We start from the raw sequence: 27,794 nt of genomic DNA, 5'->3' as shown, positions 1-27,794 counted from the left end.
AAACGTTATTGCACACATATATTCATGCTAATTTTCATTATTTTGTTGTGTGCCAGGTGTCTGAGAGTTAATCCAAAGGGACTTGATGATGAAAGTAAAGATTATCTATCACTGTATTTACTTCTTGTTAGTTGTCCAAAAAGTGAAGTCAGAGCAAAGTTTAAGTTTTCTTTGTTGAATGCTAAAAGAGAGGAAACAAAAGCAATGGGTGAGTAGTAACAATTACAGATATTTTCATACAAACTTTACATTTATTTTTGTTGTTTTTTATTAAGCTGCAAGTTTGAAGAATGTTGTAAAACTTGACATTATGTTTCTGTTTATAGAGAGCCAAAGAGCGTATAGGTTTGTCCAAGGCAAAGACTGGGGCTTCAAAAAATTTATAAGGAGAGATTTCCTCCTTGATGAAGCTAATGGTCTCTTACCTGATGACAAGCTCACACTTTTCTGTGAGGTAAATGTGATTCTATTTGCTTTTTTTAAATAAATGGTATATTAAGTTGTTTTGCTGTTTTGACTTTAAATCCATTAAAACAAAGCCGCATGTCAATAATTACTAAATGTGATTGAACTATTTTCTTGTTCTGTTTTGTCTTTACAAATAATTAAGTGGATTTGCTCTTGTTTTTTTTTTTTCTGGTTAAAATTTCTTCAGAGTGTTGTGAAGACAAAAAAAAAGTGTGTGTTGATTTTTCCATCCAGTGCCTCGCCTTTTTAATGGAAAGAGTAGCAGAATTATGTCATGGCTGGTTTACTTCTGAGAGATGCTGAATTATGGCTCACAGTTTAAATTTGCATTGAATGACATTTTACTTCTACAGAGCTAAATGTTTCTCACATCTTACATTTAAATTGATGCTTGTTTTCAAAATAATTAAATTCAGAATGTCAAGAAGAGTGAGTATGTTGGAAAATGTTCTTTCGAGGGACAAGCTAAATGAGGTGTCAGTGCGCTTTGATGTCAGTGCAGCTGCTTTAATGCTGCCATGATAGGTGAAAAACCGCAACTTTCTATAAAGAGAGTAAGACTTGTCATAAATTATATGTACACTGCTTTGCAAAGGTATCCCTGCGTTTCAAACCTTTTCACTTTTTGTCATGTTACAACCACAAACTGGAATATCTTTTCAACTGATAGACCACTACAGAGTCTGTGGAATAAAATCTAAAAGGTGCGGCATGCTTTTTATTACTCAGCCTCTTTGACTGAGATAAAGTCCCGTTTGGCACAATTCCTGTATTATCAAAAATACACATATACTATATTACGTTACAGTTAATTATGTGTTTGACATAATATCACATGTATTGAGCCATATTGTCTTCAATGTTGTTTTTTGTTTTTGTCTTTATTTAATTTCTAAAAATTGTTTTGGTGATGTAATGAAGTGATGTCTGGACCACTGTAAGCGTAAAGGCACCATAGCTACAGCTAGATGTGGATCCTAAATAAACTAAGTACATAGTGGGAGAACATCCTTTGATCAGATGAGACCAAAATTTAACTTTTTGGCTTATATTCAAAATGCTATGTGTTTGCCCAGAACCCTGTTGCCACGGTTACACATCATGGTGACGGCACAACACTGTGTGGGGATCTGCTTCCTCCACAGAAACGAAGAAGAATAACTTTTAGACGCGTCTAGTCCAGCACGCCTGAATCAAATGGCTCAGCTGCCTTCTCATCATGTGGCTTTCAACGATTGATTATTTTAAATCTGATGTGTTTTAAGCATTTTATGTGATCTTCCTAAGAAGTGCAGAGCACTGGCCCTTGAGAATTGCAGTTTAATACTTGTGGTTTAGATGAAAACATATTCATATTGTTTTACAACAAACTGTATCAGCAAAGTTAAATAAAAAAGCTTATCATAGTGTAGATTTTTATTGGTAAGAAGTTTTGAAAACCATGTATCTTATTTCTTCCACTTGACAATTATGCATAACTTTGTGTTGGATTATTATGTAAAGTACAAAGAAAAATTCTGGAGTTTGTGGTTGTAAATGTAGAAAATGTGAATAAGTAAAAGGCACATAAGTACGTTTGTACAGCCTTGTAAGAAGTTGACTAATTTTTTGTTCTAAGATGCTCTGTTTCTTAATCTATTGCTGAGTTTGGTCTTTTGTTCTTTGGTTTCAAAGAAGTAATTGAAATATAAATAAATATCTGAATGCTTCACATTGCTGCTTCTTCTATTATGCGTGTACAGGTAAGTGTCGTCCAGGACTCTGTCAACATTTCGGGTCAGTCTAACATGAACATGCTGAAAGTACCAGAATGTCAGCTGTCTGATGACCTTGGGAACCTGTGGGAGTGTTCACGCTTCACAGACTGCAGCCTCTACGTGGGAGGCCAAGAGTTCAAAGCCCACAAATCCATCCTTGCAGGTAGGACATTTTCATCCCCCATCAGAACTGACAAGCAACATTCAGGAGCGCAGCGTCACAAGAGGCACTTAAAAAAAAAAAAGGACATCAATGCTTCTTGTGGATGACCTCTCATAGAGAGCCATAAGCACCTGAGAGGCTAAGGAGGCTCTGTGCGCTGGACTTGATTTGTTGTGGCCCAGTTCTGCAGTGGTTGCTAATCCACAACTTCGCTCCTGCTTGGCTCTGCTTGACCCAGATGACTGGAGGATCTGGGAGATTGAGAGGCTGGCTCTCTGCGCTTATCTCGATTAGACATGGTGGCTGGTGAAGTGTTCAAGGAAAAAATGCTTACAACGTGACTATTATGGGAATTACGCTGCAGTTTTTTCTTTTTTTTTTTTTTTTTTCTTTGGCGCTCTGAACGTTAAATGTAGATTTTCTCTGCTCATTGGACACGGGCCTTAATCCAGAGTGACTAACAAGTGAGCAACATCATTTGCGTTTTAGTACAGGAGGAAACTCTGGCTTGAGGTATTACCAACCGAATCTGTTCAAAGGAGAGAAGATGAGTGAAAATGTTTAAAGATGTGCAAAATAGACATGTGATATTGTTGGAGTAAAAAGAGAAACCTTTAAGTGTACTGAAGCATTGACTAATCCTTTTTGCATGCAGGTTTATTTATTCATTTCTGTGTTTACTTCAACAGCGAGGTCTCCGGTCTTTAATGCAATGTTTGAACATGAAATGGAGGAAAGTAAAAAGGTAAGAGCACCAACTTACTTCTTCTTCTGTGTCCTCAATACACAAACTGGTTCTTGATTGCCAAAATGCTGCAGCTGTGTTAGCAATCAGGAAGCCGTTTCCCCAAATGTTCTTACATTTGGGGACAAAATCCCACCAAAAGGCTTAAGTATTTGCTCTACAGTGCCTCTTTTCACACTTTTTAGAGTTTTTTGTGTTTTGTCTAGTTATACCCTCAAACTTCAGTTTGTTTTGACTGAAGTGCCCCCAAAACATTTTATGTGATCCTTCAAAAGAAACGGTTCATTATTTGTGGAAGAAAAAAAAGCCCTGAAGACAGTGAAAGCGAGGCATGCACATGTTGCTAGCCCTATTTAGTCTGTTGCATTTAAATAAAACCTTGCCTGCAGAAGGCATGTTTGATGAGGATTCACTGTAAAAAACAGCTATTTTAAAGTATTTCCCCATATTCTCAATTGAATTTAGCTCTTAACTTTGACTGGGCCATTTGTTTTTCTTTCAGAATGTTGTGCTCATGTTGTTTAAGTTTCTGACCCTAATAATGCTCTTCATGTGAGCCAAAAACATCTCGGTCTGGTCTTATCTGATCAGAACACTTTGTTTTATTCATTTTCTGTCTTTCTCTTCTGTCTTCAAAAAAACCACGTTGTTTTTTTTAAATATTCTTTTGAAAAAATATTTCTTTTTTTCTATTGCTTAACAAATGTGTATCAACTTTGTTGTTCAGATTGTGGGAAAAAAAATTAAGGGTGTAAAAAGTTTTGCAAAGCACTGTAATCCATGACATCATAATTTTATGTGCAGTAAACAGTGGTGGAGAAAGTGCTCAAAAAATTTACTTAAGTAAAAGTACAAATACACAGACAAAAATGTACTCACGTAAAAGTAAAACTACCACATTAACATTTGTACTTAAGTAAAAGTAAAAAAGTACTGGCTTCTAAAAATACTTAAGTATTAAAAATAAAAGTACTTGCTGAATCGCTAATACAATATCATTAAGTGAATCGATCGTATTTAATTTTAACACATTAGAAATGTGCCATTTTACTGAACAATGCCACAGATAAAGCATGTTTTTATTGTGTTTACTCTCTGTAACATAGATTAGACTTGGATATGTGATTCTATGCATCATAATTTCAGGGATGGAAACATCTTGTCTCCTGTCCTAACATAGCATGAACTTCACTTTTTTTTGCCACTAGTGGCTTTTATTTTGAAAGAAATCCAACAGAAAGGGGATGGAAAGAAGGTGGGTGAGGGAGGACATGCAACCAAGGAGCCACGTAGCAGAGTCGTAGTCAAGACCACCTACCCAAGACCAAGTCAAGACCAGCACCCTGCGCTATGTGACACAAAAAAAATTAAGTTTTACCTTCAAAATTGCTTCACAAATTGATCTGAAAGATCCACATTCCCATAAAACACATGGATATTAAATACTTGGAGCTGAAATAAATGTAATCAGTAAAGATCTGTCCAGAAGAATCGGTCACTTTGGTGACAGCGTTGTCCCATATATGCGACACCTCAGTCAACACCTCTACACAATAATTCAGCGCATGAGTGACAACTTTTTTACATCGCAGATGCTACATGTGTCTCAGTCAGTACAGCTAGCTTTGCTAGCATCATGTCCACAGATCTTACCTTTCTTTAAGCTTTCCTTCCAAGTGACGCTAAAAGTTGGACGAAGTCCCCACCGTCTGTGAAACCGAAGCGCTGCTGATTTTACATGTCGCCATATCTTATGATTTATGCAGCGCTATTATATTACTGACGATCAGACAGACATCTTCTCCCGCTCAGAGGAAACCACNTTTTGTTTCATCTGCAGAATCGAGTTGACATCAGTGATGTGGATCCAGATGTCTTTAGGGAAATGATGGGCTTCATTTATACAGGGAAGGCGCCAAACTTGGAAAAAATGGCAGACAATTTGCTGGCAGCTGCTGATAAAGTAAGTACCTGTGGAAGGTTAGCTTTGTCAGCTCCATTTGTATCCGATCATTATCTTCCTTTAACTTTTTCTTAATTGGAATCCCTAGTATGGCCAATCCTCACAATTTCTAGATGGTTATCAGTTAATAATTTGAAAAACATACGGTAATTATATATGAATGATGTATTTTTATTTTCACAAAGAACACTTGTGTAGTTTCTCAGTTACCCAGGAAGTGGGTGACTGAAAATCTAAGTGCTTAAGTGGAAGGAAACAGGACGGCTGGTTGCTTGAAAACATTTCGCCTCTTATTCTAAAGACGTCTTTATGTCAGGATTCTACTTTAAACAAAGTAGCTAGTTTAAAATAAATCTTTATTAATAAAACAGTACATTTTGCATTATATAGTCCTGAGCATAATTATGGACTCTCATCTGCTCCACTGGAAATGTAAAATAGGTTAGAATATCCCATTGGATTTACTGACGACTGCTGAGATTATTACTCTAATGCAATGGGTCAACACCTACAATATATGGATTTGACCCTGGAATGCATATTACACATTTGTGCATCCCTGCAGAAGATCCTAAAAATAAATTCTTATATATTTTTATAGCAGCATAATATAACAATAAAAAAGTATTTATTTCATGTGGAAAATATTCACATCTCAGACTGCCATACCAGCTGTCCAGTAAGATGATGCATAGTCTTGTCCTGTTAAATGTTTACATGGTTGTGTTCAGGAGCATTCAGAAAAAGGGATTTTTGGAAAAAGTGCCCTAGGGAAGTTATTCATGGCCCATGCCAGGAAAACACCAAGCTCCTAGACTACTGATGAATTTATTAAAAGTTAGTTTAAATTTTAGAAATGAATCCGTTATAAAAACTTCAAATTAAAGGTCAAATTTTTCTAAAACTTTCAATTAGAAATGATTCCACTACAGTTAGGAATTTTTATAATTCCACCAGGAGTTGTCAGAAAGTGTGGCAGGCCATGTAAAAAGCAAGTTGACAAGAAAGTCATCCTTTTAGTATATCAAATTGTAATTTTTGTGTTATAGCAAATTCTTAGATTCAATTTAATGTGATATTTGTAAAATCAAAAATGTTTGTCAGTTTCTGAAACTGTTTGCTGTCCTGTGAACACAGAGGAAGGGTTGTGTAACTCCCTTGAGCAGCATCTGAAAGTCACTGCTCACATCTAGTGGGAAAAAACATTAGTCTCTCAGAAACTAATACAGCAATGCTAGGTTTTTAAACAAAAACTGATTCTACAGTTAGAAAATAAAGCAACTTGACAACTCTGTAGTCATGTTTAGTTGTCTTCCCATGTTGAATTAGTTCAAATGGATGATTTTATTCTGAAATTTAGCATGTTTCCTGTTGAAAATAAGGCAAAATACATCATGTGTACTATGCCCCTTTAAATATTGCACACTCCTGATCATTTTAAGCAGGAGGCATTCTATCTATCTTCTGCCTTCTGCTCAAAGCATTGCATTATTAAATGTTATTGACATGTTTTTGTAGCACAGGCACCTCTTGTGTCATATTAAATGTTATTGTAATGATTTGTTGCTGCCTGATTAGTTTTGATGATGCTGCGTTTTTGTGGACACGCCTCTTTGAGCGCTCTGGGAGTCGGCACCTCTTCTTTCATCTCTGTCAGTTTCATTGTAACAGAGACAGGAAACGCAGGGGAAATGCGGCACATTTGTGAGACACATTACACATGTAACAACAACATGTGGAGCCTACTGGCAGAATACAACCGGTGGTTGTAAGCACACGGCATACAGGCAACATGTGATTTAGCTGTATCTGTCATATGATGGAAAGGTGTGTTCCTGGAGACAATAAAAAGGTTTTAGACTTGTTTGCATTTATATTATAACTGCAGCTGATGGAAAGGCAGAACCAGTCATTTCATTAATAAAAGATTCATTTTTTTTTTTACTAATATTAGAAGTATAATCAAGCTTTTTGTAATGATCGTAGGTGCACTACGCACATTTTAACCTGAAAACAGATTTGCGGACAGTCTCAAATAATAAAATCCCCAAACCAACTGAATGTATTTCCTAACCTTTCGATCACGGCTGTATCCTGTTTCCCCCCTTTGCCCCCTCTCCAGTATGCTCTGGAGCGTTTAAAGGTCATGTGTGAGGAGGCCTTGTGCAACAGCCTTTCAGTGGAGAATGTGGCCGACACCCTCATCTTGGCTGACTTGCACAGTGCCGAGCAACTCAAAGCACAAGCCATAGATTTTATCAACAGGCAAGTATTGCAAAAAAAAAAAAAAAAAAAGGCAAAGTGATAAATTCCTGCTGCCATTTCTGTTTACCAGCCTTGAATGCTTACCTTTTTATCTCCTTGCCATAGGTGCAGTGTCCTGAGACAGCTGGGCTGTAAAGATGGAAAGAACTGGAATAGCAAGTATGTAATTAGCTGATATATGTGACACAAGATTAATAACACGCTCTTATCTCTTCCCCCTACCAGATGCATTAGAATTCATTGTTTTAGCTTAGGCAGACAGAGTGCTGTTTGCCTTTTCAGTTTGAAGCCCCTTATCTTTGGATCCAAGTTATTAATAGACTCATACTTGGATAAACCCCGCAAAAAGGAATATTTGTTTTATTTTTTAAAGAAAGGAAGCAAGTTTTTCTTTTCGATGATGTAGTGCAGTGTTTCAGGACACCTTGAAATGAAGAACTTTATTTTGGTTGTTTTATGCATGCAGTGGTGGGTCCTGGATAGAGCAGAATTTTATGGCTCTTTTTTCTTTTGCTGGTTCTTGTAAAGCTTTGAGGTGCTGAGGTGACACCCCACCGATCGATAAATCAGTCTTTATAAAGAGGATTTTACTTTCTTGAAATAATGATGACATTTAAGGTGTATTTGGCACTTTTAAACTGCCTTACCAGTTAGCGGAGCTAGCATTAATGACAGCTGAATGGATTCACAAGAGAATTTAGAGCACTTAACTGAAATTTAGAAAAGGCTGCCAGCATTTCTAAATACATTTCAAAACACAGATCTCAAAACACTCAAAGCAGTTTTTACCACACTTAGTTCAGAATTCACATCATCCGCCTCAAGTGTCCTTTAACACTTTTCACAGTTTGATAAAATGGTTTTCTTTCAAAAGAACCTTCCTTTGATTTAATTTCCAAACACTCAAGTGATAATGAAAGTAGACACCTTTTAAGTTTTCTTCTCTCAATAGCGACATTCACACAAAAGATTAGTGTTGCTATGACGATGTGTTAGCATTATTTTAGGGTGTGTTTGCTAATCAATCACTGATCACGGCCAGGCTGAAACCGTCTATTTTTTTATTGTTTTTTTTTTTTTTTATGCGTCTCTTAGAATTAATTTTCTGTTTATCTTTGTGACGAAAAGCACTTCTGGTCCTTTTCTGGATGAAGATGCAGCTGCTGAGTCAGCGCTCTCCTGCATTACAATCTCATTTATGTTTATTGCTTTTTAATGTGCCGATCATGGCGTCTTGGTGTTAACTTCACTTTGCCTGTGCTTACAGTCACGCCACAGATATAATGGAGACCGCAGGCTGGAAGTCAATGATCCAGTCCCATCCTCACTTGGTAGCCGAAGCCTTCCGTGCCCTGGCTTCCGCACAGTGCCCACCCTTTGGTCTTCCGAGGAAGCGCCTAAAACAGTCCTGACTGCCCGACTTTGCTCCTGGACTATAAAGAAGGGTATGAAGCATGGAGGTTTTTACAAAGAAAAGGACTAGTGAGTGTGCCACTCTTTTATTTCCACCAAAACTGAACACACTTGAATAAAGAGGAGTGGAGCTTTCTGACCAGAGACATTGAGGGGGGAGGCTGGCACATGGAAGTTTGACATCTGTGGATTGAAAAACAATTGATTCAATCGGTGTTGCTTGCTTTGCTGCCCCGGCTGAACTCTGTTTAGCGCGGGCAGCAAGCCAAGTTCTCTTCTACATTTTTTTTTTCCTGTAATTTTCAAAATGGCCTTAATATATCTGCCATTGCTCTGGAACTGCTCAAGAGCACTTCGTCTATTTTACTCCGTGCCTGCCTTGTCACAAAGACCAGGCCTCCTCCAGGTTGCACTAGTTCCCATGTATAGTCATTTTGATATGGAGTTCTATAGGAACGTAACAAAGGTTTAACTAAATGGGAAATATTATATATTTGTAATGTTTAGCCCGTTTTGTGACTAGACATTAAAAAGCATGAACACTCAGTGCAAGGTCAGTTCTTTACACTTTTTGAAAATATGCGTATGCCCCATATTGATGGCACCATTTCTATGTAAATGACAATTGAACCATCTTTAGAAGACCAATGTACAAGAAAGTGTGTTCTATTGTGTATTTGTCAGGGGGAGGGGGGTAGTAATCTGCTATTTTGAAGGCAAGTGTCAATCCATGTAAGATGGAAAAGTGTCTGTTTGGCCCAAATCTACGAAAACATTGGACATTTATGGAAATATGTCCTCCGTCTCCCATTCAAATTACATATTCCAGATCATACATCTGTGAACTCTTACTAAAAAAAAAAAAAGAAAATTTGTTCCTTTTTAGTATTGCCAACTTTCAAATATATATGCTCAGTATATTGTGGTGAACTAAAAGTGGAGAGACTAATGCATGGTTGTTTTATTGTCAAAAGAAAGTGTCAAAAGTTCCAGTTTTGCTTTTAACAGCTTATTTTCTGCAATTATTCGACATCTGTGCAGAAGTACATGAATTGAGTAAAAGGTTCCTCTAACATGCTTGGATATCTGTAGGATGCTGAGCATCACTTCTACTGGCGATGTTATTCTGTGTTTCAATAGGGGGGGTATTGTCATGGTTATTCAGTCCGTCTTGTATGTAGTGTGGTGTGACAGACACTTCGGAGGATTTTGTAAAGTGAGAGTAGCATCATTTTTCGATGATATTACTCGTCAATCAACGCCACGTTGAAAACTTTGGAAAAAATTATGAAGTTGTTGTCTGCAAGAATGCCTGCATTAACCCATTAAAACATTTTCCAGCAGTCTGAAGTGACTCGGCTTCATTACTTTTTTTTTTTTTTTTTCTGTGCTCAATTGAATGTTAGTCTGTTTTACCACAGATCTCAGCTTATAGAAGAAGAGTGATGATTATCTACCGTTTCTTTTTATGGTTTTGTTAATGGATGTGGATGTTATATTGCGGTGATTTTTCTTTTCTTTTTTTTTTCTGCTGCATGTCTTTTTCAATTATAATTACAAAACCGCTTAACCGGACTAATCAAAAGGAAATGCTCAGAGACTGCACTGTTAAAGTCCCATTGTAAATGTTAACAACTCCCCCCCCACCACCACCACCTTTAAAAAAAAAAAAAACACATAAAAGACTTTTTCCCTCTTGTTTTATGTGAATGCGAGGCCCCAGCTCTAATTAAAGTGGATGTGCGGCCGCTCTTTCCTGCTAGAAGAGACGTCTTCATCAGCGGCTTGCTGATCCACGTCCGCCCCTCTCAGCACAGATCCTTCGAAAAGGCCTGATACCATCTCGGCTTCGGGATGCCTCTCCAACCTTTTATCTTTCTCCTTCGCTTTCCTCCACTAACTGCAGTGCTTGAAAGAGAAGCCTGCAGTTGTGCTGTCAAAATTGAAAAATTCTCCTGTCATTTCGATGGCAGCAAATATGCACTGGATGATGCCACGCCAGGAGAAACCTAAAGGGATCTTTCAGTATTTCTCAAGTGCTGAACCTACTTGCTGTTGATCATTTTTGGTGTGTATGTTTACAAATGCATCTCACTAAATTAGAATGTCACTCAAAAGTAAACTTAGTTCAGTAATTTAATCCAAGAATTTAATGTTGATTTTGATGCTTTCTGCTTACTGCTGATGAAAACCCAAAATAAAGTTACAGTTCTATATTTCATGATGCCAATGTAGAAAATGACTTTTAATTCTAAAATGTTCACATTTGAAGCTCTCTCTTTTTTTTTTGGACCATGAATGTTCTTAGCTTTACGATCCTTTCCAGGCTTGGATTATTAAGTTGGTTATACATCTTTTTCTATCACACATTGCACATTCTTTACCAGTGACCTTTTGTGGCTTACCCTGTTTGTGGGGAGTGTTGGATACTGACCGCTGGCAACCATCAAGTTAACGTTCTTTCCACTGAAAGAAAGGTTGGCTGTATTCGTTTTTTTGCTTTTCTTTGACTGGTCATATTTTCATTTTTTTTGTTGTTGTTGAAATGCACATGTATGAATCCAAATCAGTCGGTTCTGCCGGCTGAAGGTAATGGCTAATTTAAGGATAGCCGGAACCAAAGTGCACTTGTGCCTTTTTAAAACAACTCAAATGTAGCTTCGGGGCACTGGCGGCCTTTATTTATTAGTAACTGGACTGGAAGAAGGGCGGAGTAAGAAGGGGAACCCATGCAGCAAAAGGCCCGAAGCAGGAAATCGGAACTGGGTTTGTAACTTCTCCATATTGTCTCTTACTCCTGATTTTTGCGGTTTTTGATATGGCGTAATTGGAGGTTGGAGGCAGTGCATCTTCAATGTTCTTCCTGAGTGAAACATCCCAGTGAAAAAAGTTTAGTGAATATTTAATGGCAATTATTCGCTGCAATATTTTTCCATTTTCCGCCGCTATATTTTTTTTCATACGTTTATGATTACGTCAAACGTTTTACGTTCCGTTCTCAGTCTTCGTTTCACACAGGAGAGTTCATTGGTGCTGCGCTAACTCAAGTTCCTGTAAAAATGGATCAACACTGCTGTAAATATTTGTCCAGTGTAAAAGTGGCAGAAGATTTAATATTCATACAACAGCATTCAGTAGGATAGTTCTGAGACTACCGTTTAAAGATAGTAGACCTGTTCTTTGTTTTTGGACCCTCTCAGATTTTGCTGTTAGCATTAGCGTCCAGGACCAATCTGGATTTTTACTACACTAAGAAGACACCAGGAGAGTTATCTACTACAGGTAAGATATTATGTATTATGATCTTTTAACAAAACCTAATTTCTGAGTCATCACTTTCATCTGAAATCGTTTTTTTCCTTTGGTTTGGAGCGGGGGTTTTTCTAAGTGTGAAATGGTTGTCAAAGAGCAACAAAGCTAGCCCCCTCTCAGAGAGAGAATGAACTGCATCCATCTCCCTCAAACTACATTATTGCTATTATTTCTGTAAACTTGTTGGTAGATTTTCCATTCACACATTTCACTGACGTGGGTTCACCTGCGTTAGCTATGTGTAGCGGCACATGATACAATGCATCAGTTGCTTTATTTACCTTGCTAAATGTATGAACCATCTGCTGTGAACCCAGTTCATTTAGCCTCCTGGAGGAAAAAAAATAACAAACTCCTGAGGCTTGACGAACAACATACAAACCCCAGCTTTAAATAACAATGTCTTACTTTTTTTACACATGTTTTTTTTTAGACGTTCTTTGGCCCACACTATAGCTCCCTTCTCACTGTAGCATTAGGAACTAAAAATCTATTTTATCTCTGGCAGTGGCTTGGCGAAGTTGGCCAAATGTTCAGTTACTTTTTGTGGTTTAGAACAAACTTTGCGATCGGTGTCACTACACCTCCACGTGTTAGTGGTATTTAAATGAAGCTATAAATTATGCAAACTAATTTTATGGTCTCATAAGTGTGCAGTCTAAACACCAATACTGTGAGAGGTGAAGCATGAAAACAGAAATACATATCAGCATGGTTTTAAGGGATTTGGACGAGTGCAGCGGGGGGAGCCTAGTGTGACTTGATGCTGAAGGAGTAGGTGCCTCATCCTGATCAGATAAGAGTAATGGAAGCGAATGAAAAGACCCCTGTCCCTGATGGCCGCAGCAAAATGGATGTGCTCCCTGAGGTGTACCTCTGGTATCATCCACGCCTGTGGACACAGATTTATTGCCCATTAAAAAGCTACACCGAAATGTACCTCTTAAAAATGGTGTGTTTATCCTGTTGAGAAGGCCTTTCAGGAATGAAACGAGACAACTCTGAGCACCAACAGACCGGGGCAGACTCAGTGTGACAAGATGCTGGGGAGCCAATTTCTTATAAGGTTTAATGTCATAAAGATTTAAAGTGATCTTCAACCATTAAATGTTAACAAAATGAACTTCCTGTGAAAATGAACATGTGCAATCACACTACACACTGACGTTTTTTTTTTTTTTTTTTTTCCTATTTTTTTTTTTTCCCCTATTTTACAGGAGAAATCTTTAAGCAAGTTTACCCGAGCAGGTAATCAAAACAGGAACAATGTAAAACACAGAAATGGGGGAAATAAAGCAATATGTAACATTTGGCAATAATTCAAACATTTATGTACATGGTAATCATGATAAAACACCAGAAATGAGGAGGGGTACACATTGTGAAATATCCCTAAGGAAAAAAACTGAAATAAACTGACATCATTTACTTTGAAGCCATAATTAAACACGTCTGGTTGTAGTTACAAATAGTACACAGCATCGACACAAGGAGTAAAACTAAAAATATCATTTCACTGTAGATTGACTCTGATTTATCATACACCTCACCTCACCAACAAGGTGACAGGATCATTTACAGATGATGGGACCATGAAGTAGCATCGACTGAAATAATTGCAGTGTCATCTGTGGCACATGCCCTAACCTAAAACCCGGGATGTGTGCAAGCAATGCAATCTACGGCTTTCCGTGTGATGGTGCTTTTCAACGAAACCTTTTAAAACTGTCTGGGTGATTGCAATGTCAAAGCACATTACACCATGTACTGCTAAACTGCTTCTTTTCCACTTTAAGTCTGCCAGCTTAGGCTTGCTGTACATTTGGGAAAAAGCCAATTTTTTTTTTCTCAAATATATTCCCACTTCTTGAAATCAGAGACAAGTTTTTTTTTTTTTTTTTTTTTCCCAACTTCTGCCCATTTTCCTTCCTTTTTCAGTCTCTCTCCTCTTGGCGAATAGAAATTCCCAGGCTAATTAAAGCCTATTAAAGACAGGTAATGTCAGGGCTGGTAGCAGGACCATGACAAAGTGCTGATAATTGTCTGCCAGACTCACTAAATCCACCTGTCCTGCAATTATTGCGTCTCCCTCCCCTCCTCTCCTGACACATTAATCCACTGCATGGCTCGCTCGGCAGGCTGCTGCCTCAAAGTGCATCCTGCAAACACAGATGTTGGATTTCAGACTGGTTTAGCACACACATGCCTTGGGATAATTGCGGCAATCAACACAGGAGAACTGAAATGCATAATAGTGCCTGGCAAAAGTATTTATACCCCTTGGAGTTTTCCACATTTTCTCACATTGTAAAGACAAATATTTGTGTATTTTATAGAGATTTTAAGTGCAGTAGCATCTTAAAAAAGCAGTGCATAACTAACGTAGGAAAGAAACTGTATTTTGTTTTTAAAAAGAATTCTGAAAATTATTGTCTGCATCTATATTTGGTCTCCTTTACTCCAATACCCCTAAAAAAAAAAAAAAAATCCAGCGCAACCAATTTGCTTCAGATGCTACATAAACAGTAGGACAGACCAGTGGTAACATAGCAACTGGTTTCAGAGATCCACAGCTCAGGAGCGAGAATATGTTAAACGCATTAAAACTATTAGTATTAGTATTCGGCTGAACACTGGTGCAGCTGTGTGTGGGTTTTGCATGGATACTCTGGGTTCCTCCTGCAGTCTAAAACTATGCATATAGGGTTATTTGTTTGCTCTAAACTGCCCTCAGAAGTGAATGTGTGCATGCATGCAGGGTTATCTTTGTGTGATGGATTGACGACCACAAGCCCACTTTAAGGTTAACCACATAAAGGAAATGGATTTATTATTATTATTAGCTTCACAAATTTGGCCTTTATGGAGGAGCAATTAGAAGAAAGCCGTTTTTGAAATAAAACCTTAAGAGGTTCCATGCACAGTTTGACAGAAGCTTTTTTGGGCTATACAACAAAAAAATATGCTGTGATCTACATGCAAAATGTCATCTTGACAGAAACCTAAATAACACTATTTAACAAGGTGGTGGCAACGTCATGCTGTGGGGAAGCTGCTCAGAGTTGACGGGAAGATGGATGGAGATGAATATTGGTTAATGCTGAAAAAAACACGAGGCTTGGGTGGAGGTTCACCTTCTAGAAGGACAAGTGCCATAAACATATAATCAGATCTACAGTCAAATGACGTGGATCACAGCAATTTCATGTTAGAAATCCTCAGTCAAGGTCCAGAAATGCTCTAAGCACAGAAAAAAAGAATTCTAGATTTGCAAAGCTTGTAGACGCTCCAAAAGACCTGCAGCTGCTACTGCATTGAAAGAAGGTTCTAGAAGGAATTGATCCAAGGCTGCTGAATGTGGAAAACGTCAAGCAGTATGAGAATGTTTGCAGGGCATTATATGTATTATAAACCTCCAGAAATCTGTAAATCGATCTGTGTATTTTGTCATGTGTACACTGAAATAAGTTGAATTAGTCATTTTGATCATATTAATACATATGAGAAATTTAGCAAAAGATGTTCCTAAATATTAATAATTATTCAAATCTTCAAGACACTTATTGAAAAATTTTGAAATAAAAGACTATCCTTTTTGAGTTTTCCAAATGCACAAATGGATATCCGCTCTAGTTCAAAGTCAAACTTTTTATCCATTCTCTGTTTTTTAATACAGTATTCTTACATTAACATTTCATTATTATATGCCTTTTTAAATAACTGTTTCTTTAGATAATTTTTTAAAGATGGATCAAAATCTTGTCATATGTTAAATGATGACTATCTCAATTAGGTGACACAGTTTTTGGCTCCAGCACTGCCAGATTCCAGGTTTGCACTTTTAATTGGTGCAACATTTTGCCCATGGTCTAGCCTTGAAGAAAACATCTGGACGACACACTAATTACATCAGCGAACATGTGCTGTTGTGATGAGGATTTACGCAGGGTTGGGAGTTAGCACTGCCTTTTACTTTGTCAAACCCCTAAAACCAAGTCTCAAAAGACCAAACTGTCTGTGGTTTTTTTTTTTTTTCTTTTCTGGATACAACTGCTATATTTACAGAGGTTTTATCCAAATATTTGTAGTGTGTTTGCCCTGATCGAGTTGACTTTCTTTCAGCAGACTCGGGTGTTCAGGGTTGTTTTGTGGACAGAGACTTTAGAGTTTGACATTTACATCGGTTGGAGATGAAACTAAAGGCTGTTGCAAGCTAAGAGCTAGGTCATCCTGTGGAGGAGTAAGGTGTGTCGCTGTGGTAGTTGTAGTCAGGGCATACCTTCTGCACCAGTTTATAGTCCACACTATAAAAGGCAATGTAGATGCATATGACCTTGAAGGGTTTTGAGCACAGCCATGACACGTGGCTCTGTGTGTGCTCCTGATAGCACACCTTGGACGGGTCAAAGCCGCACAGGGCGGTCTTCTTGTTGCGGTCCGTCTTCTCGTATTCAATGCGACAGTTGAACGACTTGGTGTCTTTGGTCTCCAGTGTCGACTGCTGGGCGATCTCGAACTCCACGACTTTGGAAGGTGGCACCAGGCTCACGGAGACGTTCCCCATTCCGGTGGAGTTGTGGCGGAAGTAAACGCTAAACGTGCCGTTCCCGTGGTCCACGATCTTTCCTGTGATCAGTAGGTTGAGCTTGACTGTCTTGATGTTTGAGTGGAAGTCCCCCCACCCAAACATCTTTTTGAACTTGCCAGTCTTCACGATGGGTCTGCGTTTAGTTCTGGCCTGTGCACCCTGAACATCTGTCTGGTTAGATAACCAGTCCCAAAAGTCCTCCATGTTCTGTAAATATGTCATTTCCCTCATGTTGCTCTTGAGCTCAGGGGAGCCCTTGGCAAACAAACGCAGGGGGTTGAGAATCCGTGGTCTCACCCCCGTGGGAGAAATCTTCTGTTCGTTATCACTGTCCCTCCACTCGATGAGTTCTGTGGCGCCTCCATGGACTTTCCTGCATGCGACCTTTACAGAACACGAAAGGAGAGGTAGAGAGAAAAAACAATTTTAAGTGAGATGAAAACCACTTCTAAGCATAACTTCACAAGAGTTTGTTACAGATTTAGAGGAAGCAATAATCAATCTGCCCAAATAATCCATAATCAGTTTCTCATTAAATGTTAGTTTTAATATGCTGAAACAGGTTTTTTTTTTGCATTCTATATTAGATACAAATCTTAGTACTGCATGGCGACCCCTGACTTTCTTTGAGGGGATTACAGCTTATCTTTAACCCAAACTGATCAGTATAAGCAGAAGAACCGTGACTGTAGGTTACACCTCAGTGATATGTCACTATTTATAGCCATTTACCAGTCTCTGACATTAGTCTGATGAAGAGTTGCCAGACTCGTCACTTTCAGCCATCAAATGTTAAACATTTCAATGAGATCAACGTCTAAGCTTTGCTTTGGCTCTTTAAGGGCTTTCCAGTTTTATATTTAAGCCAATCTGTTGTGGATTTAACAGTGTGATTTTGGTTATTCTCATGTTGAAGGATCCAGTTCTACTTCAGCTTAATTTTTTTCCCTGACACTCGGGTACCCTGAGGGTCTCTTCTGGTCAGTTTTCAACTCATTTGTAAAAAGAACATTATCCCAGAAGTCTTGGTGTTTGTCTACTTTCTTTCTGGCAAACTTTAGTCTGGCCTTAATGTCTTGGGGAGCAAAGATTTTCTCCTTGCACACCTTGCCTAAAAGTTGAAGGTATAAAATCTTTTTTGTTTGTACAGGAATGTACTTTCGTGATATTTAAGGATTTTTGGACATTTCCTGTTGCGTCTTGTGGTGTGCTTCTGAGATGAAGCAGTTCAGATGAGGAGACATGTTTGCAGCTCTTGTGAATATGCTTCAATTGTGAGAATAAATATGGGATCCGGGAAATTTTCCTCACTAAAAAGTGCATTTTCTCACATTTCCCCCCAAAATGCAATGTTTTTTGTACACTTTGTCTTTAGATCTCTTTAATTTCTCAGTATTTTAAAACCTGATATAAAAAAAATGTATACATAGCAAAAACTCAAGCCACTGTAGGGAGTCCAATTATATTCACATAATAGTAGGAACCATTCATTTTATTCACTCATATGTTGAATTTTCTCAAAAAAGTCCGACAGTATGTCTGTATAAATATTCTTTAAATCCTGAGCCTTTGAGTCAAGGTGTTTCAAGATGATTCAAGTCGGCCAGAATTTTGAATCTCGCACTAATGTCCGGCACGAAAACACTCCTTTGTAGAGGCATCACAACATACACCAAGCTTTGTGCTAATCCAGACACTGCGATCCCTCCTCGCATCTCTCCAACCCTGTTCTTGCTTCGGGAGTGATTTCTGGTCCACTTCAGATAAAGCTGCAGTAATTCACAGCAATAGGCTTAGCTAGTTTTATTAGTAATTAGTAGTGCTCTCTCTCCCCAGGCCCTGTTGTAGGGATCACTGAGAGAAGCAGATGTTGAGAGCACACGGCAGCGGCTGTTTGAATCCTCACTGAAGACGCTGTGCACTACTCCCAGACTAATTATAATTTTGCTGTAAGCCTAACTGAAACACATGTGTACAAAGCTAACAAAGTAGGTCGTCTGGTTCAATTTGTTTTGTCGCAGTCACATTACAAACCTCTCCATCTGACACGTAATAGGGCCGCATGTTTTATAATTACAGCTTCTTTTAAATGCTCCTAATGTCCCACGCTGCGGTGGCACCTTAACGCCTAAAGGGGAGGAAAACGACTTGGCTATTTGGGTATGGAATGTGAAATCAATACGTCTGCTACAGACAGTGAGACTGGCCAATCCATCAGCCTGCACAATGCTTAATTAAGACAGTTGCTCCCTGTAAACACGGATGAATGAGGCAACTCTGTAATAATGTTCCTCTGTGTAGTTCACGACGGCCACGGCCGTTTAATCAACCAGCCACCAGTGGCAATATTCCCAGCGGATGCCCCTCTTTCAGTAATACCTCAAGTGAGCCCTGTTGTTAATTTGATTGGACTCTAACGACACCAAAATAAAACTCGCGCCCGGTCGTGAAATCTGTTTACTCCCAACAGGAACGTTTCCTCACCCCTGCAAACAAAACGGAGAGGTGACTCTCGTTTTCGCCAACTACCTCAAACTGTTTTATCCATTACGCAGTAAGCGTCATGCTGCTCTGCTCCAGAGGTGAAACTAAATTGTCTTTCGCTGCGAATCTCAGGTGAGCTTTGTCTTGGATAATTATAATGGAAATGAGAGAGGAGTTTTAAGTATGATGAGCAACTGGGGAAATTGCTGTGACAACAAGCGGATCAGCGCAGGGATATCTAATACTTAAATGCCTCGGGAGAGATGAAGCACGGGAAACTTGAAAGCGTGTGCCGAAAACACAGGCTTTGCTTTCTCTTCCTCTCTCACTTTCTCTGCTAACACCTTGTTCATTTAGGTGAGAGTGTCTGACGAAAAGAATACGAGTGTTTGTTAAAAAAAAAACAAAAAAAAAAAAAACGAGGCAAGGTCTGATGAAGGAGAATCTACAAAAGCTTAATTAAGATTTCTTAATCGGTGCAGGCGTGCTAGAGGCATTTCAGGGCGACTTGAAACAAGACATTATTATGATAATAACTGCAGACTTCATTTCAGCAGTACGAGGCAAAGAGGTGGTGGATATCTGTCTCTGTGGTTTGGTTTCTTTCTTTCTCTGTACGTCTAACAGAAACACATGGAAACATGCATACCAGCAAAGGCTTTCTCTTTTGCATTCATTGTTATACCGGAGCCACAAACACATTGTGAATCCTTAGCAAGCATTTAAAGGTAATATTTAGCATCAGGTGGCACGCACGTTAATTCTCTGTTAAAAAAACAAAAAAACAACAGATTCATCAGACACACTCAGCTACTGCATCCTACGGTTTTGTTGGCAATCCCTGTCAAAACTGTACAAAAGCTTAAAATAAAATGTAGAAAAATCAAGAGCTTTAAGTTATATTTATATCTGTTTCATTGTCCTGTTTTCTCTGGTCACATAAGGCCATTTTATGGCAAAATCAAGTAACTTTAATAAACAAATTGACTCTGTGGTGAAATCCAGCTTTTCCCATCTGCGTCTACTGACCAAACTTAAATCTTTTTTAAATCGACTTGGCCATTCACACATTTATTAGCTCTAGACTTGATTACTGTAATGGACTTTGTATTGGTGTCCCTCAGTCTTCCTTGGTACGACTTCAATGTGTCCACAATGCAACTGCCAGTCTTTTAACCAACACCTCCAGACGTGAGAGCATTTGTTTGATTCCTGTCCATTTAAAATTGGTTTTAAAGTTTTATTGATTGTTTTTAAAGCCATGCCTCATTTCATTTATCTGAATTTTTAAGTTGTTGTTTATAAATCTCTCGGGCCATAATAACGTTAACTTTTATTAGATGCTCCAAGGCTAAAGCACTGGGGTGACCCAGCCTTTTTAGTGGCAGCAGCCCAACTGGAACAAACTCCCTTAAGACTTTCGCTCCACCTATGGAGTTAGGGTGTGTCTCTTTAAGAACCTCCCCTCTTTTTCACACTCCCCCCTTCAGCGTGTCATCACAACAGTTGTGGGGTGGGAGCTCGGCTGCATTGGGACTTCAGCTTATACTAAGATTAAGATGAATTCTGACTAATCTTATCGTGTCCAGGTAGCACTAAGTACAGTTGTGAATGTTGTATGGATGTATTAAGGACAGTTTTATTATCCTCATAGTCAGAGGTTGCCTAAAACAATTGTATTTGCATTAGTTTGACACCCACTGATTTGACCTGACTATGGCAAACTTGACTCAGACTCTTGCATAAAAAACAAATTATAGACTGAAAACTGAGAATTGAGATTTTATTTGCTAGATTTGAAATCGGTGAAAGAAAATACATAAAAAAATATGTAATTACTGTGCATAAGGACTAAGTGTGTGTAAATTAATTTCACCTTTGTTGCTGTTTACTTGTTGTTTTTGAGGTACTTAAAAAAAAAAGAATCGACTCAGACAAATGTCAGCAATGCTGATGTCTAACAAATAAAGTAATGACTGTTTATGATGCTACCAAAACATCAGTGGACCCACTGATTGCTGAGCTGACAGCACACTTTGTGATGTGACTTTGTATGTGCAGTGAATAACTGCAATCCAGTCATTTGGATGGACTTTAATGCTATGTGTGAATTGTAATAAATTGTCATGCCTATTCACCTACTTCTTTCTGATAAGCAGGTCTAAGTTGTATTGGACCAAAGTCCCAAATAAAGTCTCAGTTAGGTTTAGCAAACATGTTTAAGTTTATGATATTAGGACAGAAAAGGCCTTCTTGTATCCCTCCCATACAAACATTTGGCATGAAGATAGGTTGCTATGGAGACTTGGTTTGGAGCAGTTTCCTAACTGTGAGCTTAGGAAATTGTTTCATCTCAATCTTAATCTCCCCACTGAGTGAGTGTGGTGTGCAGCAAAAGCACAAGTCCTTGTACAGCCTTATGGCCCGTGGCTATGAGAAATGGGCCTCTGTGTCACGTTATATTTATACCACCGGGAGAGAGTAGGTCAGGGTCTGTTAATTAAGCATTTCTAGAAACTCTGAACAACTTAAAAAAGAAGAATAAATAAACTCAGTTACTTTGGTTTCATAGGCACTGATAGGTCTTTAAATAATTGTGAATCCAGTTTCTTTTAACAAAAAAACTTTCTGAATGTTAAAAGGGGGGATGGGAGGGTAAAAAATACTGTTATCTTGGTGTTACGAGCCAAATTTGTTTTCTATAGCTAATTTGCACAGTCAGTGGGAAGTGTGCATCCCTCAGTGTTCTGCACTATAAAAGTAGTATAAGAAAATATTTTCATATGCTTTTCATTAATGAGACTGAAGCTGGTATCTGATTCACAGCTTCTGAATGGTCACCAAGAAAAGTGGCTATTTTATCATCTCAGTCAATATTAAGGATTATAGATTTCTCAGTATTTACAAATTTTATTTTATAAACAGTGTGACATTTTAATAAGAAAATGCTTGAGATAGGCTCGGTACATTTCATAAGTTAGTTGCAATTTTTATGCATTTATGGTAATACAAAATTAACCATTGATGAGCTATGCTAAAAAGTACCAGGGCTTCAGCCGTAGACCAAAAACAGAAAGTTCATAATGGACTTTAACCAAAAGATAAAAATGCACATTAACACCCCGATAGCCAATTTGGATTTATTAATTTACAAAATGCTATTTCTTTAACTTTCAGAGAAAGTGGCATCTAGAGCAAACAAGAACAGAAACAGGAAAAAATGTGGAGCATTTGTACACGGAAAGGTGAAACAAATCTTCCTTAACATTCAGAGACGACTTTCAAAGCCAGGGACTCTCTTGTTGTATTAGATGAAGAAAAATACATGTTTATTGCTCGATTCCAGTTGCATCAACAGGCTTTCATCTTCACAAGCACTTATTGTAGTAGGTCTATTTTAAATTATTTCATGTTGGTCCGAAGTGCATCCTCAGCTGAACAAGAGTTTGTTTAGTGCAGCTTTGGTTTTAGATTATCTTCAAGATAATGCTTATACAGAGTGTTTTAAAGTGCTCTCACTTTTTGCATTGAACAAAAACGGATAACACTGCATAAATCCTAACATAATTCTATGAAATGTGTATCATATTAAATGCTTAGAGGGTGCATATTACTTTTAAACATTTCTGCTGCATTTTCTGTGTTAGTCAGGCGTTTCCTACTGAATAAAAAAAGCAAATGCAGAATGCATAGAATGTGTTTTTGTTAAATTCGAAAACCGTTTTCTGTTCGCTTTTGATTTGTTTTGTCAAATTTGAAAGCTGTTCTGTTCACGTTTGATTTAGAGACCTAAGCACTAAAATTCACACAGTTGCCTGAGCACCAAAGATTCGCACAGCGAGTCGGGATGAATCAGCTCTGACGTTTGTCTGTAATAAGCATTAAGGAGCTGGCTGCCTGTTTGTCCCGTGGGTAGACATATCTTTTAGAGCCCTGACATAAAGGTAATTGCCACAGCGACCAGAACTAGCCTCTAGAAAGTTATTAAGAGGCCAGTGACATCTGGCCTCTGCATCATGTGAAAAGATGCCATTAATGTGTATTTGCAACAAGAAGACATTGCGCTTGGCTGTGATGGGTGTAGGCCTACCGGAGAAGCGGTGGTGCTGCTTGTGATGGCAGCCACAAAAATGTGTGGCCCAGTTATCAGTTTGGCCTGTGATTGGTATGCAAGAAACTGCTTTTTTTTAATTAAGATGCTGCCTCTGTAACAAAAATAATCAGTTTGAATTTTTCATACTGGATTTTTTTTTTCCCCGCACATAAGGCGGGGATATGTGTCTAGGGGAAATTGGTTTCAGGAATTTCTCACAATAAACAAAATGGGCAATTAACCTGCTCATCAGTGCAAGCACAGTAGTCCCAATCATGCACCCCGCTGTTCTTCATGGATTGATCTGTGCAAATTGACCTCACTTAGGTAGTGCAATTCATTTCTCTGCTAATTTTCTGTGTCCAAAGCTTCATTAACTTGATGTGTTTCTGCGTTGTAAAAATCTGGACACTTCAGTAAAACTGCACCACCTTCACCATCGCCTGTGGTAATACCCTTTCCAGCACCACCGAAACACAACACCTGTCAGCTGCTCAGGACGGTGCTGTTAGCATCAGGCCACAGATTGACTGCAGCATCTTGCTTTCAAGCATCCGACATGACAAACGGCTCAGCTGACATTAAAACCACCACAATCTCCCACCTGCCCACAGACCTTCCCGTGCCATCTTCTTGCTGATGTTACGGGGCATATAATTTGTAATGATTCACATCCAGAGCTGGCTCCAGCAGAGGAGGCCCCTGAGGCGCTTTGGGAGCACTGAGCAAAGAGCCTCCACCCCGCCGAAGAATAGATTGGTGCTCTGATCGCTGGAACAGCCTCACGCTCCAGAGCCATCACTTTTAATCAGAGGCCGGCCGGGGAAATACATGGCAGGTGCTTCAGCACTGTGGTGGATCGCAACAGCAAATCCACACCGGGGGGCGCCTTACCAATCACAGACGGCTACCGTCGGCGTGTGCGTGAGCATGCACCATATCTGCTGCCCTCCAGTATGATCCGTCAGGCCATTACCACCTGACCTCTGAGAATGAGACAGCTTAGTGTCTGCACTCAACCTATAAATCCTAATTCATACTGATATGCGATCAATTTGAGATCAATATTGTAATGTTAAATCAGACTTGATTTGTTTACATCTGATCTGTGTCTAACTTGTGTAAAATATCAGTGTTAGCCTTAGGTGGTGCCAGATTTTATGGTTGTTTAGGTTCCCAGCTGACCCAAATGAAATATGAAATCAATTAGGACAGTTTTAGAAATGTTATGTACATATTAGTAAAACCTTCATAGTGTATAAATTACATTAAGACTTGGTATTTAAAGGGCAAATGTTATATTTTATAACCTAAATATTTGAAGTATAAGACAAAATTGGTGTTTCCATAAAGTTTATTAAGTAGGAACATGCTTTTATTACATGTTAAATCAATAAATCAATCTCATAACATCCCCCCAGCCTTGTCTAGCCATAATAATGAGAAAGCATTTAACTGCAGTCGTGTTTGGATGTATAACAGTACGTCACCTCCCCACAACCTTTTAGAGCTAAACAATATGTACTGGGTATACTAATGTCAACTGGACATTGAGCATGAAATAAGAATAACATGTGTTATACTGTAGGACACACTAATATAAAATAAACCATTGTAGTGATATTTATTTGGACTTTTGCCCTGACATGTTTGCACAGATCAGACTATCAATGCTGGTCAGAACAGGAGCATCATTTACGGCCCATCTGTATGCTGCCAGGATTTTAATGACTTCACAGCTTCAGTCAAGCAGACTGGGTTTCCAACAGAGCCCTTTAAATCCTTCTGTTGGGTGCTGGTTCTTCACACTACTACTCTCAGAACATATTGTGTCATACAGTCAGTTTAAGTCATTAATTTGCAACTGTAAAAATAGTTGTTAAATGCAGCATGCAAAAGTGACAAAGAATGGATAATATAAAAATAAATTATACAAATAAAATATAATACATTCTGCTTAGGGCCTTATTAAGCCAGCTGTATGGCAACTACCATGTAACGTGTCGTAAATGATGAGAGGGGTATAATTTAATACAAAACACAGTGATGTGATTAAAAATAAATTATAAAAAAAAAAAAGACGTGTATGTTGACTTTAAAAAAAATAACAGCACATATGGTTTTGCTTGATTGTGGAGATTTTGTGTCCAAGTAAATTTAGACACACAAAACTAATAAGAACATCATCCAGAACTTAGCAGCTCATCTGGGCTTTGAGAACCAAACCAAAAGTACAAGGCCCTTAAAAGGCAAAACATCCACTGCTAAAAGGTACCTGTCATTCAAATAGTGCTTTATTACAACACTCTACTTTTCATATTCAGTCATATGCTCCTTTTTAACCAAAGTGTTTGTCTCAGGAATATAAATTGACTGTATACCCGTACCCACCAGGCAGTCCAGACTGGCTTTATTTGTGGTTCCCAGTGATGCTACATGTTCCTTTCTGAGCAGCTACGCCTCACTCCACCTTCAAGAATCTCTTGAAGACTCGTTTTAGTAAAGAGTGCCACTTCTCCTAACACCTCAAACACAGCAGATCATGCCTCACCTTTCCATTCTTGCACCTCATTCTCAGCTTTTATCAACATTTAAATGAATTTCGCACCTAACGCTAACTTTATTGAAATTCCTTATTTTTTTTCTTCACTGAGGCTTAAACGTCGGTTTGAACCAGTACATCCTGGAAAAGACGATGCATAAAATATAAAACTAGAGACTGGAGGCTTTATTATTGTAGTTTATTTTTTCAGAAAGTAAGGGTTAAAAATGTTCATTAAAAATTGATTATTATGACATGTCATCTATCTTAAGCTGTTTTACAGATAGTGTTTAAAAGTGTAAACATTATTGCATTTTAGAGCCACAATAAAAAAATGTCAGGACTATAAAACGGAAGTAAACTGCAAAATGGTCTTTCCATTGCTTTTCATGTTCTTTTAGGGCACAAAAAGGGCTATGAAGCCACGTGTGTCTAATATTGAAACACACGACCATATCAACATTATCAAAAAAATGTAACAGTAGGCCATAGTTATTGTTTTCCTGTGTTTCCCCCTCCTGCTTCCACAAAGTACCATGAAATCTCTGGGTAAGATGCCCATCAAATCATTTGTTCAAGTGTACACATTGAAAATGAAGACTTTGAAACCACTAAGTTTTTTCTTTGGAGACCGTTGTGTTATGCAAGTCTGATTTTCTGCACATAAAGTCGTCGACCACGTTACACTTTCAGCATTGTTCCCTCCTGCCGTGTGCTGACTTTTTTCTTTTTCTTTTACATATTTCTCGAATATAAGTGTCGAGAGCTGCATGTCTGAACATAACTGAAAGGAAAAGTTGTAAAAAATGACTATATGTGCCCTTTAAAAATTGAGTCAACCATCAACATGAGCAAGCAGGCCTGAGCAAAATTCTGTTTCTGTATCTTCCAGAGTTATTGATCTCACTCTCTTCTGAAAAGGTTGTCAGGTTCACTTTCTTTATTGAGGCCTTCTGTATGCTTATTTCGTTCTTAAGTTTTGAATTTAAAAAGTGTGTACGCTCCGGCTGAGTTATTCTGGTGTCAAAAAGTGTATTCAAGCAGCATTTTCTGCAGAGGGCTTTTTGTGCCCTCCTGTTGTCACTCAAGGCTGTTCTGTGATTAGCATAAATTATAGCATGTAACTTAACCCTCCTCTGGCTACCATAAATCTTAAAATGTGAGTCATTAGTCATGTTTACAGTGTCAGTGCAGCTCTGCTCTAGCTCAATCACAGAATTCAGTATTTTTCTTCTGTGTCAGAGCAGTCTGACTCAAACGATGCCAAGCCTCATCTCATTTGGACATTGACAAACTCGACTGCCCCAATGGGTGTTGACTTCATACTGAAGCATTCTGTATCATTAGAGAGCCACTCCCTTCAAGAAGTGATGCACTAAACTGAACAAATTGCTCAGTTTCTCCCCTTGCACTGAATACGCTGCATGCATAGGCTTGTGGAAACTCTCACCACTGTTCCATAATAAAAAGCTAACGGTACAGCAGGTGTTTTTTGCTCCCTTGTGACCCTGTCGCACTAATTTGTATGTATCTTGGGCTTCAGCAGTAAACAAAGATACTCATTACTCGGTAAATAGTGCTCAAGCATCATCTTTACAATGCATCTGATACTGCAGCATGAATGCAGTTATATTCAGTAAATTAGAATATGTGTTTTTGAGACTGCTTTGGTCAGATTAAATGTAAATTTGAAAATGAAGGAGCTAAAACACACTTGCAAGATGCCGAGACTTGAGATCAAATTTGTTCAGTTGTGCTAGTAAATTCACATAATGTCTAAATTCTAATTCTAATAGAAAAAAAATGTTCAAGGAAACTTTCTAACACCAGGTGCTAAGAACTAAAACTGCTTCTGTTGTCAGTGCTTTCATCATATTCCCCACACCGTAACTAACTGATGTTTAGCTAGAGTGAAAGAGACGGGTGACATAAATAAAACGGCACCAAATGAGTGAGCGAGTGAGAAGAGACAGGGAGGGGGCGCTGCAGTGAAGGTGTGTG

General features: G+C 38.4%; 2 protein-coding genes across 2 annotated transcripts in view; one reads left to right on the top strand and one right to left on the bottom strand.

Moving 5' to 3' along the window:
• spopla (speckle type BTB/POZ protein like a) overlaps window positions 1-10,128 on the top strand; it is a 15,582-nt gene extending 5,454 nt beyond the window's left edge. The window contains exons 4-11 of the mRNA XM_016680850.1: window positions 5-208; window positions 327-454; window positions 2,211-2,388; window positions 3,078-3,133; window positions 4,974-5,096; window positions 7,219-7,361; window positions 7,467-7,520; window positions 8,629-10,128. Of these exons, the coding sequence (XP_016536336.1) occupies window positions 5-208; window positions 327-454; window positions 2,211-2,388; window positions 3,078-3,133; window positions 4,974-5,096; window positions 7,219-7,361; window positions 7,467-7,520; window positions 8,629-8,773 (1,031 nt within the window). The 3' untranslated portion in view covers window positions 8,774-10,128. The remainder of the gene's footprint in view (window positions 1-4; window positions 209-326; window positions 455-2,210; window positions 2,389-3,077; window positions 3,134-4,973; window positions 5,097-7,218; window positions 7,362-7,466; window positions 7,521-8,628) is intronic.
• A 3,002-nt stretch (window positions 10,129-13,130) lies between these two features.
• nxph2a (neurexophilin 2a) lies at window positions 13,131-17,085 on the bottom strand (the record flags this gene model as incomplete). Its single annotated transcript, XM_016680849.1, has 1 exon — window positions 13,131-17,085. A coding segment is annotated over one exon (774 nt), but the record flags the coding sequence as incomplete, so codon positions are not given.
• Window positions 17,086-27,794: the final 10,709 nt, after the last annotated feature.

This window comes from Poecilia formosa, unplaced genomic scaffold (genome assembly GCF_000485575.1).
Source record: "Poecilia formosa unplaced genomic scaffold, Poecilia_formosa-5.1.2 Scaffold259, whole genome shotgun sequence".
Lineage (NCBI taxonomy): Eukaryota > Metazoa > Chordata > Actinopteri > Cyprinodontiformes > Poeciliidae > Poecilia > Poecilia formosa.
Note: the sequence above shows the minus strand (reverse complement) of the source record. Positions and strands in the feature narration are given on the sequence as shown.